This window comes from Ruditapes philippinarum, unplaced genomic scaffold, assembly GCF_026571515.1.
Source record: "Ruditapes philippinarum isolate M1 unplaced genomic scaffold, ASM2657151v2 ctg626_1_1_1_1, whole genome shotgun sequence".
NCBI classification, from domain to species: Eukaryota; Metazoa; Mollusca; class Bivalvia; order Venerida; family Veneridae; genus Ruditapes; species Ruditapes philippinarum.
The window spans coordinates 167,908-191,519 of NW_026861189.1; the positions used below are offsets into that span (position 1 = coordinate 167,908).

The 23,612-nt window shown below is 32.3% G+C and overlaps 2 protein-coding genes across 2 annotated transcripts in view; one reads left to right on the forward strand and one right to left on the reverse strand.

Moving 5' to 3' along the window:
- Nucleotides 1-13,214, reverse strand: part of LOC132714775 (sperm-associated antigen 1-like) — a 27,706-nt gene extending 14,492 nt beyond the window's left edge. Inside the window, exons 1-12 of the mRNA XM_060697692.1 lie at nt 13,078-13,214; nt 9,952-10,080; nt 9,139-9,213; nt 8,261-8,345; nt 7,107-7,229; nt 5,704-5,777; nt 5,173-5,288; nt 4,804-4,862; nt 3,757-3,856; nt 2,724-2,801; nt 1,279-1,385; nt 133-919 (exon numbers count right to left, since the gene is read on the reverse strand). Of these exons, the coding sequence (XP_060553675.1) occupies nt 133-919; nt 1,279-1,385; nt 2,724-2,801; nt 3,757-3,856; nt 4,804-4,862; nt 5,173-5,288; nt 5,704-5,777; nt 7,107-7,229; nt 8,261-8,345; nt 9,139-9,213; nt 9,952-10,079 (1,732 nt within the window). The 5' untranslated portion in view covers nt 10,080; nt 13,078-13,214. The remainder of the gene's footprint in view (nt 1-132; nt 920-1,278; nt 1,386-2,723; nt 2,802-3,756; nt 3,857-4,803; nt 4,863-5,172; nt 5,289-5,703; nt 5,778-7,106; nt 7,230-8,260; nt 8,346-9,138; nt 9,214-9,951; nt 10,081-13,077) is intronic.
- LOC132714785 (1-deoxyxylulose-5-phosphate synthase YajO-like) lies at nt 13,185-22,341 on the forward strand. The gene is made up of 8 exons (XM_060697709.1): nt 13,185-13,356; nt 15,855-15,917; nt 17,870-18,055; nt 18,522-18,680; nt 19,580-19,758; nt 19,933-19,984; nt 20,612-20,773; nt 21,190-22,341. Exons 1-8 carry the CDS (start codon nt 13,243-13,245, stop codon nt 21,283-21,285), a joined length of 1,011 nt encoding a protein of 336 aa, XP_060553692.1. The 5' UTR covers nt 13,185-13,242; the 3' UTR covers nt 21,286-22,341.
- The last annotated feature ends 1,271 nt before the right edge of the window (nt 22,342-23,612 follow it).

Genomic DNA, 23,612 nt, shown 5'->3' on the forward strand with positions numbered 1-23,612 from the left:
TACATACTGTGGGCTGCTTATATAATCATACAAGTTTTTCATACTGAAATCTGTTAAAGGACCAATAGCAAGTTACAAATCCAAGTAGGAGTTACCCATGACACAAAGCAATAAAAAAGTTAAAATATTTACCATTTTCAAGTGAACTGATCAATTTATTGTATTTAAGACAAGCTTCGCCATATTGTCCACTTTTAAATAATGTAGTTGCCTCCTCTTTAATCACAGCTATCTTCTGTGGCAATTCTTTCATGTAGAATACTGGTCTCTTTATGTCATGTATAGGTACACTCTTGTCTTCTTCTGACGGTGAAGACTGGGCAGTATTTTCATCTTCATCAGCACTATCAGTGTCTGATTTAACTTCAGCTGCAGCTACTGGTGAGCTTCTACCTTCATCCGCATCATCATCTTTCTTTACTTCATTTACTATATCTTCAACAGTCTCTTCACTAACTTTATCTTCAGCTGTAGCTTCTTCCATTTCTTCCTTCACTTCAGATTGGATATTACTTTCTATTATATCTTCATCCTTGTTCGCTATCTGCTCATCTTTTACTGGTCCATTATTCACTTCAGGAATGTTTACATCATCATCTGATGCATTTCCATTCAGTAACACTTCACCTTCCTCTTCATCATCATCACTTTCACTATCAACTTCTACAATCTGCATTCTTCTCTTTGGTTTTTCATCAACTTTATCATCACTATTATTAACAGTGCCATTCTCTTTTGATTCATTACTTTCTTTATTCACAGATTCTAATTTAGAGTTATCTCCCTGTGATGACACATTAGAGTTCTCAGTTGTGTCACCAGTTTCAGCTTCTTCCTCGCCCTCCACTTCCTCTATTACCATTCTCCTCCCGGACTTCTTCTTCTCTATAGTATCTTTCTCTATATCTTGTAACAGTTCCTGTGATGAAATAGTTACAAAATTTATCATAAAAAAAATAATAACTCAAAGTATTTTCACATCTACATTTTAATGATCATGAGCAGAACCTCGCCAGCCTAATTCTGGAATGATGGTAATCTTAATCTTGTATATAAAGATACATTTCATTTATTTGTCAGGGTTATAAAATGGACATATGTGTGTTATACAAACTTAAACAGGATAAACTTTCCAATTTTGAACACCAAATCTTACTTTTTAACTTTATCAGACTTCAAAATTCTCTATCTGAATTTAGTATACAAAAAGTAAATCATTTGTATAAATCCATAGCTATTAAACACTTTGTTCCCGGTTATAATACATTTTAAAGTTACCTGAGCTTTTTTATTATTTGGTTCAATCTCTAACACATTTTCAATGTCCGTTTTAGCTTTCTGTAATTTTTTCAGCCCTTTATATGCTGTTCCTCTTCTCAACAAAGCTGAAAGAAAAACGCACAAACATCATCTTAAGTTATGATTTTAAGAACTTTAGACCAGTTTAACTTACATCTGTTCAGTTTTTCTACATCTCTGCCATAATTGTTTCTTACTTTGTTTGGACAAAAGCAACCAAATGATCATGATGGACATTAAATAACTCTACTGAAAGAAGATTGCCATAACCTTTAGCCAGAGATCTGCCAAGAATTTGAAAGTACTGGGCCCTGGGCCCACTTGGTCTGAAAATGATGGGCCATTTTTACCAAAGTATGGGCCTTGGGAAAATAAGTAAACATTGACCAAAATAACTGTTAAAAAGTTAGTAGATAATTGAATTTCCCTGGTAATAAAACTTAAATCATATTTTATGACAAGTGGTTCACTTATAATTCAGTACTTAACCAATAATTAAAAATTATGCTTACATGGTAACTTTTTAACTAATATTAATTGCAGGCAAAATATTTTTTAAATGGCTGCTCAAAAATTTGATATGCAAATTTATTCACATAATTGCTGGTTCTTACTTGTAATGTCTTATATTGTGCATTATCCATTTAATTGTTCATACTTTGCACCAAATGTCCCTAACCACTGTATATTGACGAATTTTATTGCCCCTTGTATGCCTCTGTGTAGACAGCATACATCAAAGACATTTGCCGACAGACCTTTTGATCATGAAAAAAGTCATGCACAATGTTTCTCTGATTGGTTAATCACCCTGTCAAATATTCTGATGACGAAATATACATCTTTTTTTACTCTTCATCAGCCAAAACTTGCGTGAACTTCAGTGACCTTAGGGTTGATCAAGTTGAACACCTGTCAGATTATACTGTAACTTACAGCATTTCTTAAAATAGCAACACTTTTTTTTCAGTAACCGATAATCATTTTAAATATTCAGTAGTTGTATAATTTGTTTGTTTGTTTTATTGGATTAAATTTACAGTAGTAGAAATGAGTATCTGTGTGGGAAAGGGATTATGAGAAGAAATGCGGTAAGTAGATAACATGGACAAAAGCTATAGGGGAATGGATAAACTCAAGAATATGCGTAATTACAGGAGCATGGGTAACATGTTGCTGTTGGTACCAGTTTTGACTGGATGACTAAATAACCCAGCAGACAGTTTTGTTTTCTTAGATGCGCCCATGCCCCTTTGCTGCTGATTTTCCTGCACCATTCTCATTTTTTTAGCGCCAATGGCGCAAAATCGCGTCCTCGGCAGATCTCTGCTTTAGCTATTTTTTGGGAAAGCCATAGATAAAATGAAATCTTTATGAAGGAAAGTTAGAAAATGATATACCCATCTGACTGAACAAGACCGTACCTTTCACATTGCCTGGTTCCAGCTTTAGAACAGTGTCTGTATCATTTATTGCTTTCTGCCAATCAGAAGTCTTTAAATCTACCAAAAATACACAGAAAATAATGTTATTATATATGCTTTTTCAATTTTTGACTAATAATTGTACTTCATTAAAGGTTTTTTCGTTGTTTTTTTTTATGTTAGGTTTCACATCTCACCAACACAGTATAGGTCATATGGTGACTTTCCTGCTTTTACTGGTGGAGGAAGACCTAGGGTGACCCTCTATACACTACTTCAAGCACTAACATGCATCTGAGTATGTTCCATAAGCAAGATGGATAGCTTCCTCACATGTATAACCTGACAATGCTTGCACTGCTCTAACCTACAGCTGTGAGAGGCACAGCAGAATATTATATTAATATCATTAAACTATACTCATATTTTCTGTGATCAACTGTCTTACTAGTGATAAGCAGTACTATATTCCAAGGAGCACAATTAAATTAAATGTTTAATTTTAAAATGGATTTGTCTACAATGGGTACATTTTCAGAATTTCAAATATTGATAACTACGCTAAATACAATAGAAATGTATCATTTGGATATTCATATAAAATATTTTCTTGAAAAAATGAAATATTGATAAAAGTTCTTTGTGATTTAGTGTGACCCTTTATATGATGAATAATAATATCTTGTTCTAGAACAATTCATTATCTGCTATATACAGACCATTATGTATCTCACACCAAAAACATCCATATACATGTACATTTGTATAATTCTTTCAGGGTTTATTGTCAATGTATGATACTAAATACTATCAACATTATAATTTATGGTATTACAAACCTTCCATTATAGACAAATTCACTTAAACATATTTTTTGAGTGCAACCCTTGATATCTAATGGTTTTTTTTCAAGTTCATTTAAATTCAAAGATATTTTTTTCTTACATTTTCTGTAAGTTTTATGATGTAACCATTTTAACTAACTGTATATTGAAATCATTTATCAATGCTATACAGATATGAAAACACTTACAAGCAAGAGCTCTATTGTTATAGGAGGCTGCAGTGGGCTGGAGTGATATACTTCTAGAGTAGTAGGTAATAGCCTCTTTAAAATCATTGGACCTGAATGCCTGAAATCACAAACATGTATGATATGGTTATTATTAAAACATCTTGCTCTGTGTTGGGTGTGGATAAGGCTTGCACAGATGATGAAGCACCAATTGTGATCCAGTCTCGCAAAGTCCCTGAGGCCAGCCTTAAAATTATCTTTCTTTTCCCTCCTGCGACCCATGCTGGTTTGGGTATGCCACTATGGTGGGCAGCTAGCTAGGTAAAATATTTTTTATCCAAAAGAATTTTTTTCTATCTAAAGTTACATTGATTTTTAAAACAAATTGTGAATGCTTAGCATCTTTTTGAAGTTTAGAGCCAAAGTTTCAAATTTTTTATTTAAGATGTATCCCAGTTTGTATACTTACAATTCAAAAACATGACATTGATAAAAAGATTCTTATCAACAGACCCTTTTTTTGATTTGGCATTTAATCTTTTTTGGAAACAAACAATATTTTATTTCAGGCCAGAGAATCTCGATTCTTTGATCAGAAATTGATCATTTAATCAATAATTGCCAGGAATTAATGTATTAATAAATAGCAAGGATACCATATACCAATTGACTCCTGTGTATTGCTAAGAGCACTGGGGCTTGCATCTGGTAAAAGTGTCGTGGAAAAGTTTATTTTAACTGAATATTAAGTTTGAAAAGTCTTTTTCTGGACACCTACAAGCAAGGTCAACATCCTGGAGAATCCTGAATGTCAGGTATGTGCATTAGTTTATGAAATGATTTGACCTTTGAGTTTTTCATTGACAAGGATAAATCAACGTTCAAATGCATAAAGACAAGAAGAATCAGTAGTTTGATATCCAAAACTCTGAATTAAGAAATTTCATATTTGCTGAAATAAAGTAAAATAAAGTATTCACTCAATTGGTACATAGGTTTAGGTATATCTTATGTTCAATTGTTCATAGATTATCATTTACCTGTTTGGTAAGCTAACATACATACCTCATTGCCTTTATCTTTTTCTCGATTTGCTTTCAACAGTTTCTCACTGTCTGAGAGACCTGTAACAGAATAAAATTGCAATTTTACTCAATTTTTTTCCCTTCAGTTACTGGTTAGTTATCAAGGAATGCTGGTTAGGGGACTGATCAACAAGATGATAGAACCAAAAACATGTTTAATTGATGTAAAAACCAGACTTCCTTATATGATAGAATCCTAGTATCTCTCAAAACTTAAACCTACAGAGATAAGAGGCAAACGGTTCAAAGTCAGCAACTTTAACCAATGCCCCCTTCCCCCCAACAACAACAACAAAATCTTTTCACTATTCCTGAACTATTTTCAACCATCATTAGTAAACAATGTTACCTTTAGCATCAATCTTATCTGGAATGTTTGTCACCTCTCTATTACCTATGACCGTTTTCTCTTTAGTTTTCTTATTAGGCTCGTCTATTTTCTCCAGCTCCTTTTCAACATCAATTCTGCAAAATTAATTACATGTTTTTATAATTAGATCTCCCAGACAAAATGCAAGAATTATTCTAACAATAAGAGTTTTGTACAAACTTATTCTGACATTTTAGTTCAATTTTTATGGATGGTTAGAGCTAAACTGTTCAATTTACATATTCTGTTAATCCTTTCCCTGACAAATTGTTATGACTTTGCCAAGAGTTAAATTTGGAACAGTCCATTTAAAGTTTAAGGGATTTTGATATCAAAATATACAAAAATTGAGCTACTTACAAGTATAAAGCCTGGTCAAGACTGCATGGAATTACACGCTTAACCAGCTCTATACTTGTGGCAAATGTTAATTAGATACAGTTGGTTTTGGGATTCAATAAGATGGTTTAATGGTGTTGTTTTATATAAAAGATCTGTGAAAAAACATACTTATCCCAGTCCCTGTACTCTCTAGGCATGGGTTTCTTCTTGGAATTTGTTGTTTGCTGCTTTACTGACTTTGCCTGACAGTAATAAATTGGATTGATATAGCAAAGTAAAGTATCAGTTAATTCTTAACTATTTGAAACAAGCATTTGATAGTATTGCAGGCAATACAGTAGTCCCCTACCGGTCCCTCAAAAAGTTCTTTAATTGTCATACACTCCTGTGTATTGCCATTTATAATGAATTTGAGGATGAAGTCTGTATTTGAAAATATCGACCACAAAACATAATAAAATAAGTTTGTCTATATCACAGTAATGTGTTAAGTTTCCATGCTTAGTAAGGAAATTATGTTTATACAACCTTGTCATATTATTACGATGTGGGATTTTAAAGTAAATCCTATAAGGAATGAAGAAGTTGGAGTGAAAATACCAGTTTCTCGAAAAAAATCTAAGTTCAAGGGGGACATAATTCTGGAAATAGTCTTGCTAGAGTATTAAACCTTCTCAAAAATGTCGAGTGATAATAAGAAACATATATATGAAGTTTGAAGTAGATACATTAGGAAATAAAGAAGTTATTTAAAAAAAGACAACATTTTTTCCCCTAAAAAATCTAAGTTCAAGGGAGGTAATACTGATATTTTTTGTGCTAGAGTTATAAACCTTGTCACATATGATGTGGTTGATGACCAGAAACTTATATTTAAAGTTTGAAGTAAACACCTTAAGAGATAAAGAATATATAGTGAAAAAGCTGAAAAATTTAAATCAGAAATCTTGAAATTCAGGCTATTTGTTGCCATAGCAACCAGAATTTTCAACATAGGAAGAAAAGAAAAAGATGTGCATAATCTCCAGACTGCCATCTACCCATATTTTAAGTTTCATAAAAATATTTTCAGTACTTTTTGAGTTATCACTGGATCCAGTTTATGTGTTAAATTTGCCATATTTTCAGACTATTTGTTGCCATAGCAACCAGAATTTTCAACATAAGAAGAAAAAAAAAAATTGCATAATCTCCAGACTGCCATCTATCCATATATCAAGTTTCATAAAAATATTTTCAGTACTTTTTACGTTATCGCGGGATCCAGTTTTGTGGACGGACGGACTGACGGACTGACAGACTGACAGACAGACAGACAGACGGACAGACGGACAGACGGACGGAGGGTAAACCTAAAGTCCCCTCCGGTTAAACCGGTAGGGGACTAAAAATATTTATCATATCTTTCATTAGCAACAATCACTTGAAAAATCTTCAACTTTTTACAATTGTGAAAAAAAGTTTTTATCATTTACATCAGATATATAACAAATCAGACTGACATTATTAGCCCTATTTAAGATTTTCAACAATCAAAAGTTTGCACAAATTATAGCAAGAAAAACGCTTACTCCGTCTGCAGTGAGTGTTATATTTCCTGATCGAATAGGTGGCAAATCGTCCTCATCATTGTCCATAAATTCAGATTGTTCCTCAAAGTTACTCTCAATATTCTTCATATTAGTAGCCCAGCTCTACAATGAAAATAACAGTAATCATAAGCCCTCAGTTTGTTTATCTAGTTTTAAGCCAATTTTAACACATCTTTGTTTATATCTCAACAGTTGATCATCCTTACTGCTCTCCTGGATAACTAACCAGTAATTAACAATTTTTCAGCAAGTGACTCAACTAATCTCATATGATTTCTGAATCAGCAGTGGGAGACAGATGACCATTCGACTCAATGTTGTAATGGAGAAATTTCGGCTCATCGGAGGATCAAACCAGTGACCCCTGGTGCATCAGCGCCATTCAAACATTCAAGTTTATATCTCAGTCAATGATTTCGCATTTACTTATTTTCGTATAGAGAAATCAGTTTTGTAATAGTTTTTAAATACTAGTGTGCTACTATTTGACAGATATATGTTTTTATAATGACAACACAGGCCATTATTGAAGTAAGCTCTGCTGTTTTTAAGTAGCATCCTGGGATGCCCAAATTTAAAATCATGTAACAATGACTTGAGCTGCTAAGTCATTAAGGTACATTTGGGTGTTCCTACTAAAAATAAAATATTTGTATGTATCATGACAAAAGGATATCAAATTACCTTAACTGAAATGATGATATCATTACTGACCTTTTGTTTCCTTATACAATTCATGTGTGTTAAATAACAGAAACACTTTTTAAAACTTGTGGATTATACAGTCTTTTTGAAATTTGTGTAGTATATTTTACAAGATATACCTTCACACCTTTTTAAAAAGAAACAACTTCAAATTCAAAGCATGAAAGATTCAAGTAAACAAATTAATCATGTTATGGTATGGCTTACCTAAATAACAAATTTAGAATATACAGAATATAATAACTACGCAACTTTGAACAGCATATAGTGTTCAATACTCCTAAAATTCAAAATCTTGGAAAATTATTTGGTACATGTATATATACATAACATTGAAATCTTTTATTTTATCACTGATGAATAATTATAAACATATTTTAATTCAACTTTGCAAGAGTAAATTATTTTATTAATAATAATTATTTCACCTGGAGATCCTGATCAAGTTCTTCCCTCTCCATTCTATCTAAATCTCCTTTAGAATAAAGTGGATTCTCCTTCCTTAATAGTCGGCTGAAATTTAAAAGAACTAAAATGAAATATCTGAAGACATATTTCTCAATGTTTTACAAAAAAACAGTCATTTTTTTCTTCAGCTATGGGTTATGTATGCCAATTTTTTTTCTCCGTTTTTGTTGGTCTTTTGTTGTTGGTCATATGACATCTTTCCAGCTTTTCTGGTGTTGGATAACTTCAGTTGCCCCTTCATGCATTATTTCAAGGTCTACCAACTGGGGAAATTTTTGTCAAATAAGGAAAAATAAGTCACAACAACAAGCATATTGTGAATGTAAAATAATCATTTTGGGAAAAATAAAAATTATCAGCAATTGCAAATTTGGTCTGTTTACCAGGTCTACCTAGAAAAAGCTAAAAACATTGGTTAATTTTCCGACATTGGTTTATACAGACTTTATTTTAGTTTGATTATGTTGGAAGCTTTACGCTTATACACACTTTCCAATCTGTTCTTGGAACCAACCAGTCCTGAGCAATGAGTGTAAAGTTTCTTTCTCGAGGAAACAATGATTTCCCCCTGACGGGATTGAACCAATATGGCTAGTGATCTTTAGATTACTAGTCAACTTGTTAACCACTCGGTCATATTCTGGACATATAGTTCATATTAGTTTTGTCTAATCAATTTCTGTATATTGATCCTAATACTTATCTCTTTGGACATCAAAGACTTCACTTGCCCAATTTTTCACTGCATCTATGAAACAATTCAGTTTGCATGTTACACACTAAATGTAAAGAGCTTTTAGTTATCATGATTTCAAACCAATTCTTATTATAACTTTACCTATTTGGGTGAAGCTCCTCTAATCTTCCTTCACAGCATTTCTCAAGCTGAGGATAAAAACCTTCCTCTTTTGATCTACAACAAAAATGGTAACAATCTAAATATGTAAGTCAGAATAATTCAGTATACAATTAATTAATTAACATTAGTCACACAAGAATCACTTATCCAGTCAATTTCTAAAATAAGCAAACACTTACAACCTGAAAATTTCTTGTATAACTTTTAGGTAGTTGATGCTTTCCAACATTTAAGTCAACGACGTTTCACTCATATTCTGCTGAAACCAAATGTGATGAGCCTTTGACACCAGTAGCAGCACAGGGCCAGGTCAGCTTGAACATCCATAAGTCTGACCAAACTCTATACTGATGGCAGTTCAACTTGATATATTTTGATACTGAAATCCCTTTGAATGGACTGTTCCAAATTCAAGGCAGGGAAAATTCTACAGGTTACCAGATGATAAGATGAATAGTTGTGTGACTTATGTCATTTTCACATGGACCTAATGTAAATAAAGAAGACCACAAGCCATGATACCTCTATTTTTGTCAAAACATAACCATTAAACCATTTTAGATTCTTGACCTGGTTTGAATTGAAATTCTCACTTGATATTGCTGCTAGCTCTAAAATAGTTTGTGTAAACACTACAGTTTTTTGTGTTAAAATAAATGATATATATTTAACATTCAAAACTTATTTTACCTCTTTCTAAGCAAACTTTAAAGGTTCTTACAGTAAGGATCTCAATGCTTTTTGTCTTTTGGGCTAATAATGCTTCAGAAAAATGTCTACACGAGTACTTACCTTAGAACTCGAAGAATTTTTTCTATATGTTTTACATCACTACATCCCTGAATGTAACCGAAGTCTAGGTGGTCCAGTGGAATGTCATGCTTTTTTGTATTACCATGGAAAAGCTGGGCTGCCTCCATACTGTGATAAAAGAGGAAATCTTAATTATATATTTATGGAATAGTAAATTTGATGGATAAAGTAAATGTATATTGCACTTGTTGCAACATCAGTTGTTTTGGATTAAAAAACAAGAGCTGTCGGTAGGACAGCAACGCTCGACTATTCTCAGTGCTTGTTAGTAAAAAAAAATTCTTGATAGAGTTACCTCCTCCTATTTACAGGTTGAGGTCATGATGGTGAACAAGTGTGCAAAGTTTCAAAGATATATGTCAATGGACTTTGAAAATATTTGAACTATTACAAAAACTTTAACGTAAATTCTAAGTCGAAAAAGGGGCATAATTCTGTCAAAATGCTTGATAGAGTTACCTCCTCCTATTCACAGGTTGGGGTCATGATGGTGAACAAGTGTGCAAAGTTTCAAAGCCATATGTCAATGGACTTTGAAAATATTTGAACTATTACAAAAACTTTAACGTAAATTCCAAGTCGAAAAAGGGGCATAATTCTGTCAAAATGCTTGATAGAGTTACCTCCTCCTGTTTCCAGGTTGGGGTCATGATGGTGAACAAGTGTGCAAAGTTTCAAAGCCATATGTCAATGGACTTTGAAAATATTTAAACTATTACAAAAACTTTAATGTAAATTCTAAGTCGAAAAAGGGGCATAATTCTGTCAAAATGCTTGATAGAGTTACCTCCTCCTGTTTCCAGGTTGGGGTCATGATGGTGAACAAGTGTGTAAAGTTTCAAAGCCATATGTCAATGGACTTTGAAAATATTTGAACTATTACAAAAACTTTAACGTAAATTCTAAGTCGAAAAAGGGGCATAATTCTGTCAAAATGCTTGATAGAGTTACCTCCTCCTGTTTACAGGTTGGGGTCATGATGTTGAACAAGTGTGCAAAGTTTCAAAGCCATATGTCAATGGACTTTGAAAATACAGTCTTCACGAAAAACTTTTAAAGGCACAGGACATTCGGGCCAGTAAAATATCAAATCTTACTGGACCTGGTGATTTTTAGCCGGACCAAATACATAGATAGGTAATAAATTGATGGGAACAGGAAAACACTTTATCATGCTTCCCTTGATAATTTTGAAAGAAGCATAATACGTCTTGTATTCTGGGCCATATGTTGACAGCTTTGAAAAATCTTTAAGGACCAAATGTTTAGGCAAGATTGACTACAATTGAACATGAACAATGCAATTTGCGTCAAACGAATCACTTTCACACAAAATATTTACTTAACTCAATAATCACAAAATCAAAGCTATATAATGACCATAATAAACAATGGTTTAATTTCCGTAACTGTACAGTGCGGTACAGAAGATATCCAAGAAAAAAAATGGCGGCCTCCATTACTCAATACAATTTAAACATCTCTTGCTGTGTTTTGAACATCTAGGACAGAATTGGTGGGTTTCATTTGCAAAAAAGGCAAAAAGATCAATCTTTTAGAGAACCCTACTTCATTATTTTGATGAATTTTTCTTATAATATTTTTTTCATGACAAAAAATCTACTGGTCCGTCGGACCACCAACTTTGTAATAATCACCGGACCGATGCTAAATTTAGTGGCCTCGGGCCTCGGACTGGCACTAATTTCGAAGACTGAAATATTTGAACTATTACAAAAACTTTAATGTAAATTCTAAGTCGAAAAAGGGGCATAATTCTGTAAAAATGCTTGATAGAGTTACCTCCTCCTATTTACAGGTTGGGGTCATGATGGTGAACAAGTGTGCAAAGTTTCAAAGCCATATGTCTATGGACTTTGAAAATATTTGAACTATTACAAAAACTTTAACATAAGTGGTTACGCCGACGCTCGGGTGACTGCAATAGCTCTACTTATTCTTATCGAATAGTCGAGCTAATAATGCCTTATGAATACAAGATTAGATAAAAACAGTTAACTTTTTAAAAAAAATCTAAATTAACATTTTCAGGAACAATTTATTTCTTTACTATTGGTTGGGTATAAGTTACATCATGATCAACAATGAAAGATCATCAGCAACTTTCCATCTCTGAACCCACAGCACTGATGTGCAAGTAATACCAAGTAAGCAGTGTTAACCACTCAGCCATTGGAACCATTTCCTTATTTTATGACATAACATCTTACAGTAACAGTACATTAATATCCCTCAATTTTCAGTTAATGAAATGTATAAATGTTGAAATGAATGTTAATCTTAAACAAAATATTGAATACATATTATTTTAATACTTTAATGGACAGTAATTTTGTCGCTGATTCTTATAGGGAGAATATTAATCTATAGTATTTTCAACATTATATTTACCAAACTAAATGATATTAAATTTATTATCTGTGACATTCAATAATGCATACTTTTAGCGTTTAAAAAAATTCAATAATGCATACTTTGCGTTTAAAAAAATTCTATCAAAAGAACATTGTCATTCATCCTCAGAGTCATACATAAATAGATTATTGAGAGTTGTTGGTTACCATAGAAACATTCTGAGCATCCACACCCAAGTTACACTATTATTCTATATCTAAGAATAAAAATATTAGCTGGCAGTTAATTTCCATAAAATCATATTTGAATATGAAATTTGTTCTTAAGTTTTTCTAACATTGAAATTTAACAGTTATATGAAACCTGAAGCCCGTAAAAAGACACAATTAACTGAGACATATGAATATGATGTAAATGTGTACAAACTGACAAATAAACTTTAAATTATGAATAATCTCTATATTCAACTTGTAAGAAGTCATTTTTATTACTCAATTATCAGTAAGGTCACTCAAATTCGAAGTAGTTCTTTCAACTATCAAATAGTGGTTTAGCTATCGCAGGAGTAACAGTGTCTGTGAATAAACCCTGAAAGTCATGAATTATGCTGAAAGTCGAAAATGAAAGTAAAACCCAGAGGTTAACCATTTGGGAAAAAGTTAAGGATTTGAAGCAATTATAAAAGTTACATTTTTTAAAATCATTATTTTTTCGTGCTTATCTGAGTACCTTTTATCTATATGTAAGTGGACTTTAATGGACAAGCTATCAACGTTTTAGCGTTCTCGTTCGTTCTTGTTTCCAAGCGGAAGTAATATACCGGTGCGCGCTCTTCTATTTCGGAGGTATAAAAATCACTCAAATCGAAGCCAAAGGTTCACATTAGCTGCAAAGATGGAATACATAACACTCCCACAAACTGACATCAAAGTGTCTCGAATTTGTTTAGGATGTTGGCAAATGAATGACAACAAGGCAAATGCCTCATGGGAAGCTCAAACTTACGAGGTAAACCATTTTTAAATACTATCATTCAGATTAAAAACAGATCACAGAATTTATTGTTGTTTTTATTTTCCTTTAAAGTCTACCACAATTATATTTTTCAATAAGAATTTATGTTTATACAATTATACAATTATTCATTATCACTAGAGCATATTAAAGCCTTATTTGGTGCGATTGAATAAGTCACTGAAAGTCAATTAATGTCTTTTAAGTAATGGGCTTGGACATAAAAAGATGTCAATTAGTAAAGTTTCATTTTATTGCAAAATATCAAACAAGAAATATATTGAAAGTCCATTTTAGAGCCAAATGAACCAAACCTAATTATTCAATTTTAAGACTGGATTGACCAATTTGGTGACTGCATTGATTTGGAACCGGGTTGACTGTATTTAAAGAGTTATTTGATACTTTCATGTATTTAAGTTTATTTATATACATGTATTCACTATAATTGTCTTATGATTTCACAAGGTTGTTTATAAAAACTAGAAATGTGTCCATAGGACACAGGTGCCTGGGCCACACACCACTGTTTTATTAATCTTATTTTTGTAAGTTGAATATTATTTGGGCTACACATGACACAAGTTGAAAACTAAAAATCTTTTACTAAGTCAAGGGCAAGAACTTTACAAATACATAATAAATCCAAAAGCAAACCCCAAGGTGCAAAAGTACAAATGCTGACCAACATTCCTGTAAACGTTCAGGCTTACAGGTCAAATACTTTTTGAGCTGTGCATGAACAAGTTGAAAAATGCAAATTTATATGAAGCCAAGGGCAATAACTCTAACAAAACTGAAAAAAAAATTCACAAGCAAACCAGCAGATACCCAGCTTCACAGTAATGTTGATCAATATTCAAGGAACACATAACACAACATAATGGAACAGTTTTTGGCAATTACTCTTCAAATACTGAATGAATCCACAATCAATCCCCAGGTGCAAAACTACACATGCCAACCAACATTTCTGTAAAGTTGCATGACTTAAGGTCAAATACTTTTTGAGCTACACACGACCATACTTGGAAATTGCAAATTTTTACTAGTTCAATGGCAATAACTCTAGAAATACCGGAAAAATTGACAAACAAAACCCAGGGTCACAACTACACATGCTGACCAACATTCCTGTTAAGTTTCATGACTCTAAATAAGTTTCATGACTCTAAATATTTGTGAGAGACACATAACCCAATTTGAAAAATGAAAATTTTTACTAAGCCAAGGGCATTAACTCTAACACCGCAAGCAAAACCTCAGGTGAAAAACTTCACATGCTGAACAACGTTCCTGTAAAATTTCTTGAGTCTAGGACAAATACTTTTTGAGGTACGTGCGACACAAGTTGAAAATTGCAATTTTTTTTTTTAATTCAAGGGCAATAACTCTACAAATATATAAATCCAAATGCAAATTCTCAGGTGCACACTCACTGCACAGCTACACATGCTGGCTAACATTCCTGTAAAGTTTCATGACTCTAGGTCAAATACATTTTGAGCTATGTGCTACACATCACGAGAACGGACAGACAAGGGTAAATTTAAATGCCCCCCTTATAGTGGGGGCACAAAAAATCGGTTAAATTGTCTTATGATTTACTTTTTCACTGCTGGAACCAGAATAGACCCAATGCCACCAGTATAGAGCCAGGCCAGCCTGCACATCCATACAACCTGACCGGGCTCTATACTGGCCATTTGTAACTTAAAACTTTCATCTTGAAATCAACTAAATAGATAATGGAGAGTTTCAAAAATGATAGCTGGACAAGTCCATTTAAGAAATTCAGCAGTTAAGGCCAGTCCTAAAGTTACCTTTGTTTCCCCTCCTGTGAACCATGCCAAATTGGGTAGGATAACAGAAACAAACAATATTTTATTTAAGACCTTTTATTATTTAAAGAACATGCAGTGTTAGATATTGAGTCTTCTTGCAATACTTCATGAAATAATTATTAGTTATACAAGTTGCTGACAAGATATATATGGGTGAATACAGCCTAAATGAGATCAAAATAACCCAAGGTGCAAGGCTATGTAGCCTTTGTTCTTCCATATATCCCTTCAGTACCTTAATAACAAATTTTTAATAACGCATATTGTTCATTACGACAAGTTCATGAGAAATCCCAGTAATTTAAGATTGTTTTCAAAGAAGGGTGGGAAAAATAGGCATGTAATCAAGGGCTATGCTAAAAGTATTTTTAAGTATCAAATTATTTAAGTAAAGACATTTGAATCAAGAAATTTGCAATAAAGAACAAAACCCTATGAAAAAAAAATTATTCAAACAGGTAGTTAGCTGTCTGCGATGTAGAAAGGCATTGACATTTGTGTTTGCATCAATTTTTCATAGTATATATGGCATAGAATGTATACATAGTGTTTAAGCTAATTAGAATTTGAGAATTTATTTGCTTTATTATAATATATTTTATATTATACAATGTATAAGTAATGCATATCATTGTTGTTGTTTTCCAGACATCAAAGGCCTGTGTAGATAAATGCCTGGAGCTGGGAATCAACTTTTTTGATACAGCTGAGGTAAGCCTAATTAATATTTAATCTTTCAACAGTCTGTAATTATAATTTATGCTGATATAACATTATGCAATATGCATGCTAATGACTGTTTGGTTTACATATATTTTATCTGGCGCATAAGAACATGATACCTACACATGATATTTACAAGCAACACAAAAAGGATTTCCCTGGAAGCAACCTAATGCTTATTGAAGTCTTTTCCCAGTGTGTAAAATATTACTATTAGTACAAGATATGGCGAGTAATTTTGTCATTTATTGACAAAGAAGGTGGTTCTGTTTCATCTAACATGCAAAAATAATTTATAAGGACTGTTTGGGAATATTAAATCAGTAGTTTCAAATAGATCATTTCAAGGCAATGATATATATTAATGATAGAGTGACATTGTATGAATTTCATATTCATATTTATGTAAATTTTGTTTTTAAAAAATTTTGTATATGAAATATGTGAAAGAAATGTTATGTTTGGGAATACATGATGGTACATGTGTATAAAAACATGTGGTGCATATGAGCTATAATTTGAATTTCACACATGTCGCTTGGTTTAAACTGAACAGTGGTAAAAGTAGATAATTAATGCAGACACATGTCACAATTTAAATATAGGGCATAGATAGTAGGACTGTAAATTGTGTTATAATTGTGATGGCTTAATTTTTCATTTAAGTTATCAGTTATATGATTACTTTATTGTTATTGGCACTCATCACAATTCTCATAAAACAAGCATCAGAAAAATACATGAGTTTTAAAAAGTGTATAAATAGTGCAGGAAAATATTTTACCAGTTAAAAAAGTGTATAGATATTGCCTCAATCATATTCATAATTTCTCGTTGATGCAAAAGATGACTGAATGTCCATGGTTTACTCTTTGTGTTAGTTTGGTTCTATAAAACTGATTTTAAGACATTTTTAGTCATATCTTGACAGCAAATAAACCTAACCAGCTTTCCTGTCAATAACTAACCAGTACATGTAATTACCAATTTCTTCTGAAGTGACCCACTACTAATTCCACATCATTTTTGAAGTAGAAGTAAGAGGCAAATGATGTTATTAAATGATATACATGTATAGTGACAGTTGGAAAATGCACTTACAAAAGTCAATTAACAGCAATATGCAAGTCAGGAAATAAAACAGTTAAATTGAAGTATATTGCAATATTTTTATAACTTATGGTATAAATTTTTCCATAGTTGGGAGATTTTATGTGGACAGGAAAGGCATTGAAATATGACAGAAATAGATAATGTCAGACTGGTTTATCTTCTTGACCCGGATAAAACCTCGTCTTTTATCTTCTTGACCTAGAGGATTATCTGCAGAGATTACAGTTTTTGACCTTGTTAGATACCTTAAAATTTCCAGTAGTTCTCACTGACTAAAGGTCAAATATTTGTTTAAAATCCTTATATGACTAATAACGGACTCATATCTTAAAAAGGTAGAAGCTATGCAAAAAGAAGAGTCTGTTTGGCAAAATCATTGAACATTATTATAATTTTATTTTCAGATAAAATATATATTTATTTGTGGCATTTTATATTTATAAGCTTGATAAGTCACTGATTAGTTAGGCTATTTTACTTGTGTGCGTGTCAGCATCTTGCATAATATTTTGTCGACATAAAATCTCCCAACTATGGAAAAATTGATATCATAAGTTTTCTCAGTTTTGTCTCAGTGCAACTTTATTAACCTGTAATGGCATTTGCTTGAAAATTCACACATAATTGCAATGATAATTGTTCAAAACCTGTAAGGCATGGATTGTTGAACATAGTTATAGGTCTTTATGCATTAGAAATTGTTTCATTATCCAGCTCTTTAACTTTAGTCAAGTCTGCCAGTGGGCGGGCAGATCTTGCTAAGATTTAAAGTAATTTATGTAAAACAAAAAGGATATATATCTTTTATAAGAAAAGTATGATTTTAGGGTTATGCAGGATCGGAGGAAGTGTTAGGGAAATGTCTACAAGGTCGACGACAAGATGCTGTCATTGCAAGCAAGTTTGGTTTCCGAGATGGACCGTCCACGCCAGCATACACCGCCCAACAAATCGATGAGTCTATCACCAAAGGTCTACGAAAAATGCAGACAAATTATATAGATTTGCTTCAGGTTTATACAGCATAGCATAATCAATTTATGTAGTTTTGTTTATAAGGGCTGTAGCTTTCTGAAATAGAAATAATAATATGTTATTTTCAAGCATTAATAATGTCCTTAGTTTTATTCAGTTTAATCTATTTTATTGAGTGGTACATTTCCAAAGATTTACTGAATTACATTTTAGTTCCATTTAAGATAATTTCAGGTATATTTCCTAAATTTTATCTAATTACTATGTTGGTTTAAATTTGTCTTATTTCAGGCTCATTTTCCAAGTTTTATCCAACTGCTTTGTTTGTTTAAATTTATATTATTTCAGACTCATTTCCCAAGTTTATCCAAATTACTATGTTGAATTTGTATTATTTCAGGCTCATTTCCCAAGTTTATCCAAATTACTATGTTGAATTTGTATTATTTCAGACTCATTTCCCAAGTTTATCCAAATTACTATGTTGAATTTGTATTATTTCAGGCTCATTTCCCAAGTTTTATTGAGAATACAGAGGAAGCTATTACTGAATTGAAGAGACAAGTTTCCCTGGGAAGAATCAAGAGCTTTGGTGTGTGTAATTTTGGACCAAAGAACTTAAAGTCATTGATAGATTCAGGATACATTCCAGTTTCTAATCAAGTAAGGAAACTTGCGTTAGTTATTTTTTGTAAGAGATTTAGGCTGTGTAGCAGTGTTCCATGTAAACCCTTGTGGCCAAGAAAATCTCTGTCTACTTCTAAATTGACCAGCGTGGTAGAATGGTGAACGTGTCAGACTAGTAATCTAGACTAATGATCGCTAGTCACATGGGTTCAGACCCTATCAGGGGCAAGCCGTTGTTTCCTTCAGCAAGAAACTTTACATTCATTGCTTAGTACTGGTTGGTTCCAGGAACGGAATTGATATAGTTTCAATAAGTTTATAGCTTCCATTTAACACAATCAAACTAAAATAAATTTGTATAAACTAAAATTGAGCGCTGCTCTGCTAAATATGCTTACTAATTAGCCAAACAATCATAGATAAAAAAAAGCTTTTAAATCACTGAAGAGTGAAGTGCTGCAAAAAAATCTCTCTGATATTTTCATTGGCTCCTTGAAGATTAACAGAGGGCATGCTGTAAAGTGAAAATGTTAACTTTTTATTCTGTCGAAAAACTGAATAGATGTCGAAAAACTGAATAGATATTATTTAAATGTATTTCATTACATTTGTTTCTTAAATGTTTCTTCAAAAACTCTTTATGCCATCTTTTCATATTAATTATTTTTAGATTTGGTTTGAGGTTTGTGAAAACATTTTCATTGTCATGAGTATGGGTGTTGTATACATAAAGTGAAAAATAAATTAAGAGTCTTTTATAGTGAATTCCTACAATTTATAGAAATGTCTATGGTAATCGATGGTTAGTATGCTATAACAGCCCTAACAGCAAAGGATTTTAGCAAAATTTTGATACATAGCATGTCTACATCCCTATATGGGGTTTGACATTATTGGCAGATAGATTGATAAATATTGACCATGGTCATTTTCAGATATGTTACAATTTACTATGGAGATCAGCAGAAGATGGTATTCTACCAATCTGCCGAGAGAAGGATATAGCAGTACTGGCGTATAGCCCTCTACAACAAGGTCTCCTCAGTGGTAACTATATGACGGTAGATGATGTACCTATGGGCAGGAGGAGAGGAAAATTATTCTCACCTGACAGGTAATGTAATTGTGTTGTACGTACATATGATATATTGAATATTGTTGTTTTTTCTCCTTACATGTAATGTGATATTTTGCTTCGTCTAAAGATGTAATATCATAACATTTTTATTATAACATTGTTTTCTCCTGAGGTTTGTGATTGTATATTTTTGTGTGTGTTTCATTACAGTTGCAGTTCTGGTCGACATGGAACTCCTGGATGTGAGAAGGAACTTTTTGAGGTAAAAAGAATGATTTTTAACACTGAATTTTTTTTGTTGAAAAATTCTAGTGTTCAGCATATATACATGTATATGCCCTAGTCACTTCATCTGTACACAGATTAAACAGTGGAATGTGAGGGGATCTGTGTATTATGGACACATTTCTAGCTACTTTTAAGTTCACAATACAAAATGTTGATGTAGAATATGTCACAAATTACTCCTGAAGCATTTTATGTATAGTCCAAGTGTCAGTTTTGACTTATGTCAATTTAGATGTTTTAAATGTTTGTGTTTTTTTTGTTGGTTTTTTTGGTGATATTTAATTGCAGTCTCATTTATATTTATAACTCATTAATCATATAAGATTTTAGACAGATTATATGGTACAATATAACAGTTGTTCCTGTTAGATTATATACCCAAAACTTGTTTGCATATATTGCAAATAACAGTTTATAATACGGCCATATAAACCTGTCATGAATCTTTATAACAAATTCATAATAGGGCAAACTTCCTTTTTTTACAGACAAAATTAAGTTTCTGCACAAATTAAAATCGTCACCATTATCCATTAAAAAACGATGTTTCAAACGTGCAGTATAATAAAATTACATATACATGTATGTGAATTATTTTCAGTCTCTACGATCTATGAAGGATATTTGTGGGAAGGCAGGTGTACCAATGGCGAAGGCAGCTATATCATGGATCATGCAGAAGGAGAGTAAATCTGTCGTTATTGTCGGGTGTAGAACACCCGAACAGGTTGTCGATAACTTCAATGTCGTTAAAATATCTGATGTAAGTATAACAATTCATCATCAACTTCGTTATTGATTTTTTTTGCCAATTTGGTTTTAAGTTGGCCATAATCGTTAAGGTCATATAATGAAATTCGAGCTATGCAAGAGTAAAACTATACACCATCCATATTGGTACCTTGTTATTTCATATCACAGTGAGACAGTATTTTCATGTAGGAATAAGAACATAAATATAGACGCCAAGGATCTTGCAAGTGACACATTTTCTCATGATAGCGAATGCTGTCACATTTATGAAAAGTTTAGATCAAGTTAAAGGTCAAAATTATAAAGACAGACTGATGAATAGATAGACAATGCATGCATGTTAAATACTAAATATCTTTAGTGTTTCTTATAAAATAAAATCAGTGCCACTGTTAGATGAAGTTTTCATATTATTTCTTTATTTAGGATCTTGTCAAGCAGTTGACAGATGCCACAGAAGCTGTGAAGACAAAAGTTGGATCAGCACTTGACCAGTGGGCAACTCCTGATAGATGTGAATAGACCACTTCAGTCATTACTTATTTTTTTATCTCTTTAGATTTATACAAAATCTTTATAAATCAAAAGGCCAAAAAATCAATGTCTGTTTCTTATTCTTTTCTTTCCTTTCTCCAAATTTTATTGTTGTTATGCAACATGTAAAAACATACAAGTATTACAATAGTATTTTGCCTGTATTTTTTCCCTAAAATAAACAGAAAAATGGAAGCACTGTCTGGTTATCTCAATAGATAGAGCGTTGGACTGTGAATTGAGCAATCGAGTTAAATTTCCAAAGGTCACAGGTCACTTTCGTTGCGATTATGAAATCTTTTCTATGGTCATTTGTACTTTACCTCTGCTCTGTCATGTACAGAAGTTTCAGTTCCTTGCCCAAATGAAGGCAACAAGTTCTGGTTAATTGCTTGACAAGCCTACCCAGGAAAGATGCAGTGGCTGAACTGTGCTCCGGTAAATTAAATGTGGCTTACTGCTGTGATTCTGAGTGAAAACTACCAACAGCATCAAAGGACTGACCATATTCTTTGGAGATTTGTACTGGAACATACATGAATTTTTTGGTCTAATTGTGTGAAAGAGAGCAGAACATTTATTTTACTTAATATATTTACAAAATTGATTATATATTACATGAATGTGATATGTAGGTCTTCTTTTTCTTTGTTTATTTGAATGATATGAGTTTAAATATGTACACTATCTATATAGATTTCGGGTAAACATTGCCACATTTGAAACTATGTGTGCTTGAAATTATCTACGCATTTAGAATAGAATGCAAGTTTTTGATTTCAAAAAATGGCAATACTTGTGCACAGAAATTTACACTATTGTCTTTGATATGATAATACAAAATGGAATAAAAACCTGCATTTTCTATTTTATCAAATAGTTTTATTGCAAATTTTGGATGTGATTATGGTGTTTTTATATTGGTTTACAATGATAATAGGGCGATTGTTATTTTAACAAAGAATAAAACGGAATCATTGTTAAGATTGAAAATATATGGAATTTATCTGTAGTTTGGGCAAATAAAAATGTATGAAAAATAAAGATTCCTTGTGTCTTTTACTTGCACTTTTAAAGAAGCCATTGTCTTTATAATTTAGTTTAGGATTTTTGTATTTTCTGATCGCAAGATCAGTAAATACATAGCTAACATCCACGGTCTAACACAAAATTTCCTAACAGACCTAACAACGCAAAGTAGTTCTCACTCAAAACTGCTTAAAAACCAGCAATTTAAAAGACAGAATAATTTTTAATGTAGGCATTTAACGAATTACAGTGCATTGAAAGTTCAGATTAGTCAATAGAAATATGAGGTTACAATCACAAGTTTCGCGGATGAATATCATTTTAATCAATGAAAATGCTATTTTTAGCTATGTCAATTACTGAATACTCCAGGGCGTAGTACACAAATAAATCGTGGAATATATACATGTCGGACTGTTTTGGCGAGAAGATTTTCGCTAAATTATTTTTATCAGTGTTAAACAGGTTTATCGTGAACAAAATACCTCGAAATTGATAAGGATTACAAACACGAAATGGAAATTCTCAATTTAGAATTACAATGTATTTGTTTTTATTCAGGCTACATATTACGTATTACTTCACCGTGGTGCAGGAGTATCGCGCCCGTATTGCGCTCGTTTAGGGTGTGAGAGGCCAAAGGTTCAAATCCTAGTCGAGGCAACTTTTTTTTTAAGTGTCTTTTTTAAGGAAGTAGCCACGATATGCAAGGATAAAGTGTGGCTGTCATAAAAAATGATTTTTGATGCAACTCTAGTCATGCAAAATTCCATATGTATCAATCTCAAACTGTTACAGAAAAAAAATCTTAACGCAGTCGCTGCGTAAGATGAATTATAGTATATAAAAAAAAACTTATATAGGAAAATACATACAGATAGTCAGTATGATTTAGATTGGAAAGATCAGAAAATACCACAGAGCTTGCAGCCCTTTGATTACAAATTGGAAGTTTGTACTTAACACTGGAGCTGTTATTCATACTATGAGTGACTAGATACAATAATGTGGTAATACATTGATCACATGACCACTTGACCCTGCATACAACACAGAGAGTCAAGTTGAGGAGATGATTGGGCATTTTATAAATAGATCTGCTTATTTCATATACACTATATCTATAGTTGTTACTGTAATTGTGATGTGTTTACAGAAATCAGATCATTTGTACAAGAAGTCAGAACATTGGCACTCAACCAAATTTAACTTGAAAATGACAAGGAGACAAGTTGACTCCAGTTTAACCCTTTCAGACTTTGTTTGCTAGGCTATATAAAGAGAAC

What these genes read in the sequence shown, in the direction of transcription:
- LOC132714785 (XM_060697709.1), top strand. Translation starts at nt 13,243, where the DNA reads ATGGAATACATAACACTCCCACAAACTGACATCAAAGTGTCTCGAATT. An exon ending in ACTTTTTTGATACAGCTGAG is followed by an intron (nt 15,918 to 17,869) that starts GTAAGCCTAATT and finishes GTATGATTTTAG; the next exon opens with GGTTATGCAGGATCGGAGGA. An exon ending in ATGTCGTTAAAATATCTGAT is followed by an intron (nt 20,774 to 21,189) that starts GTAAGTATAACA and finishes TTCTTTATTTAG; the next exon opens with GATCTTGTCAAGCAGTTGAC.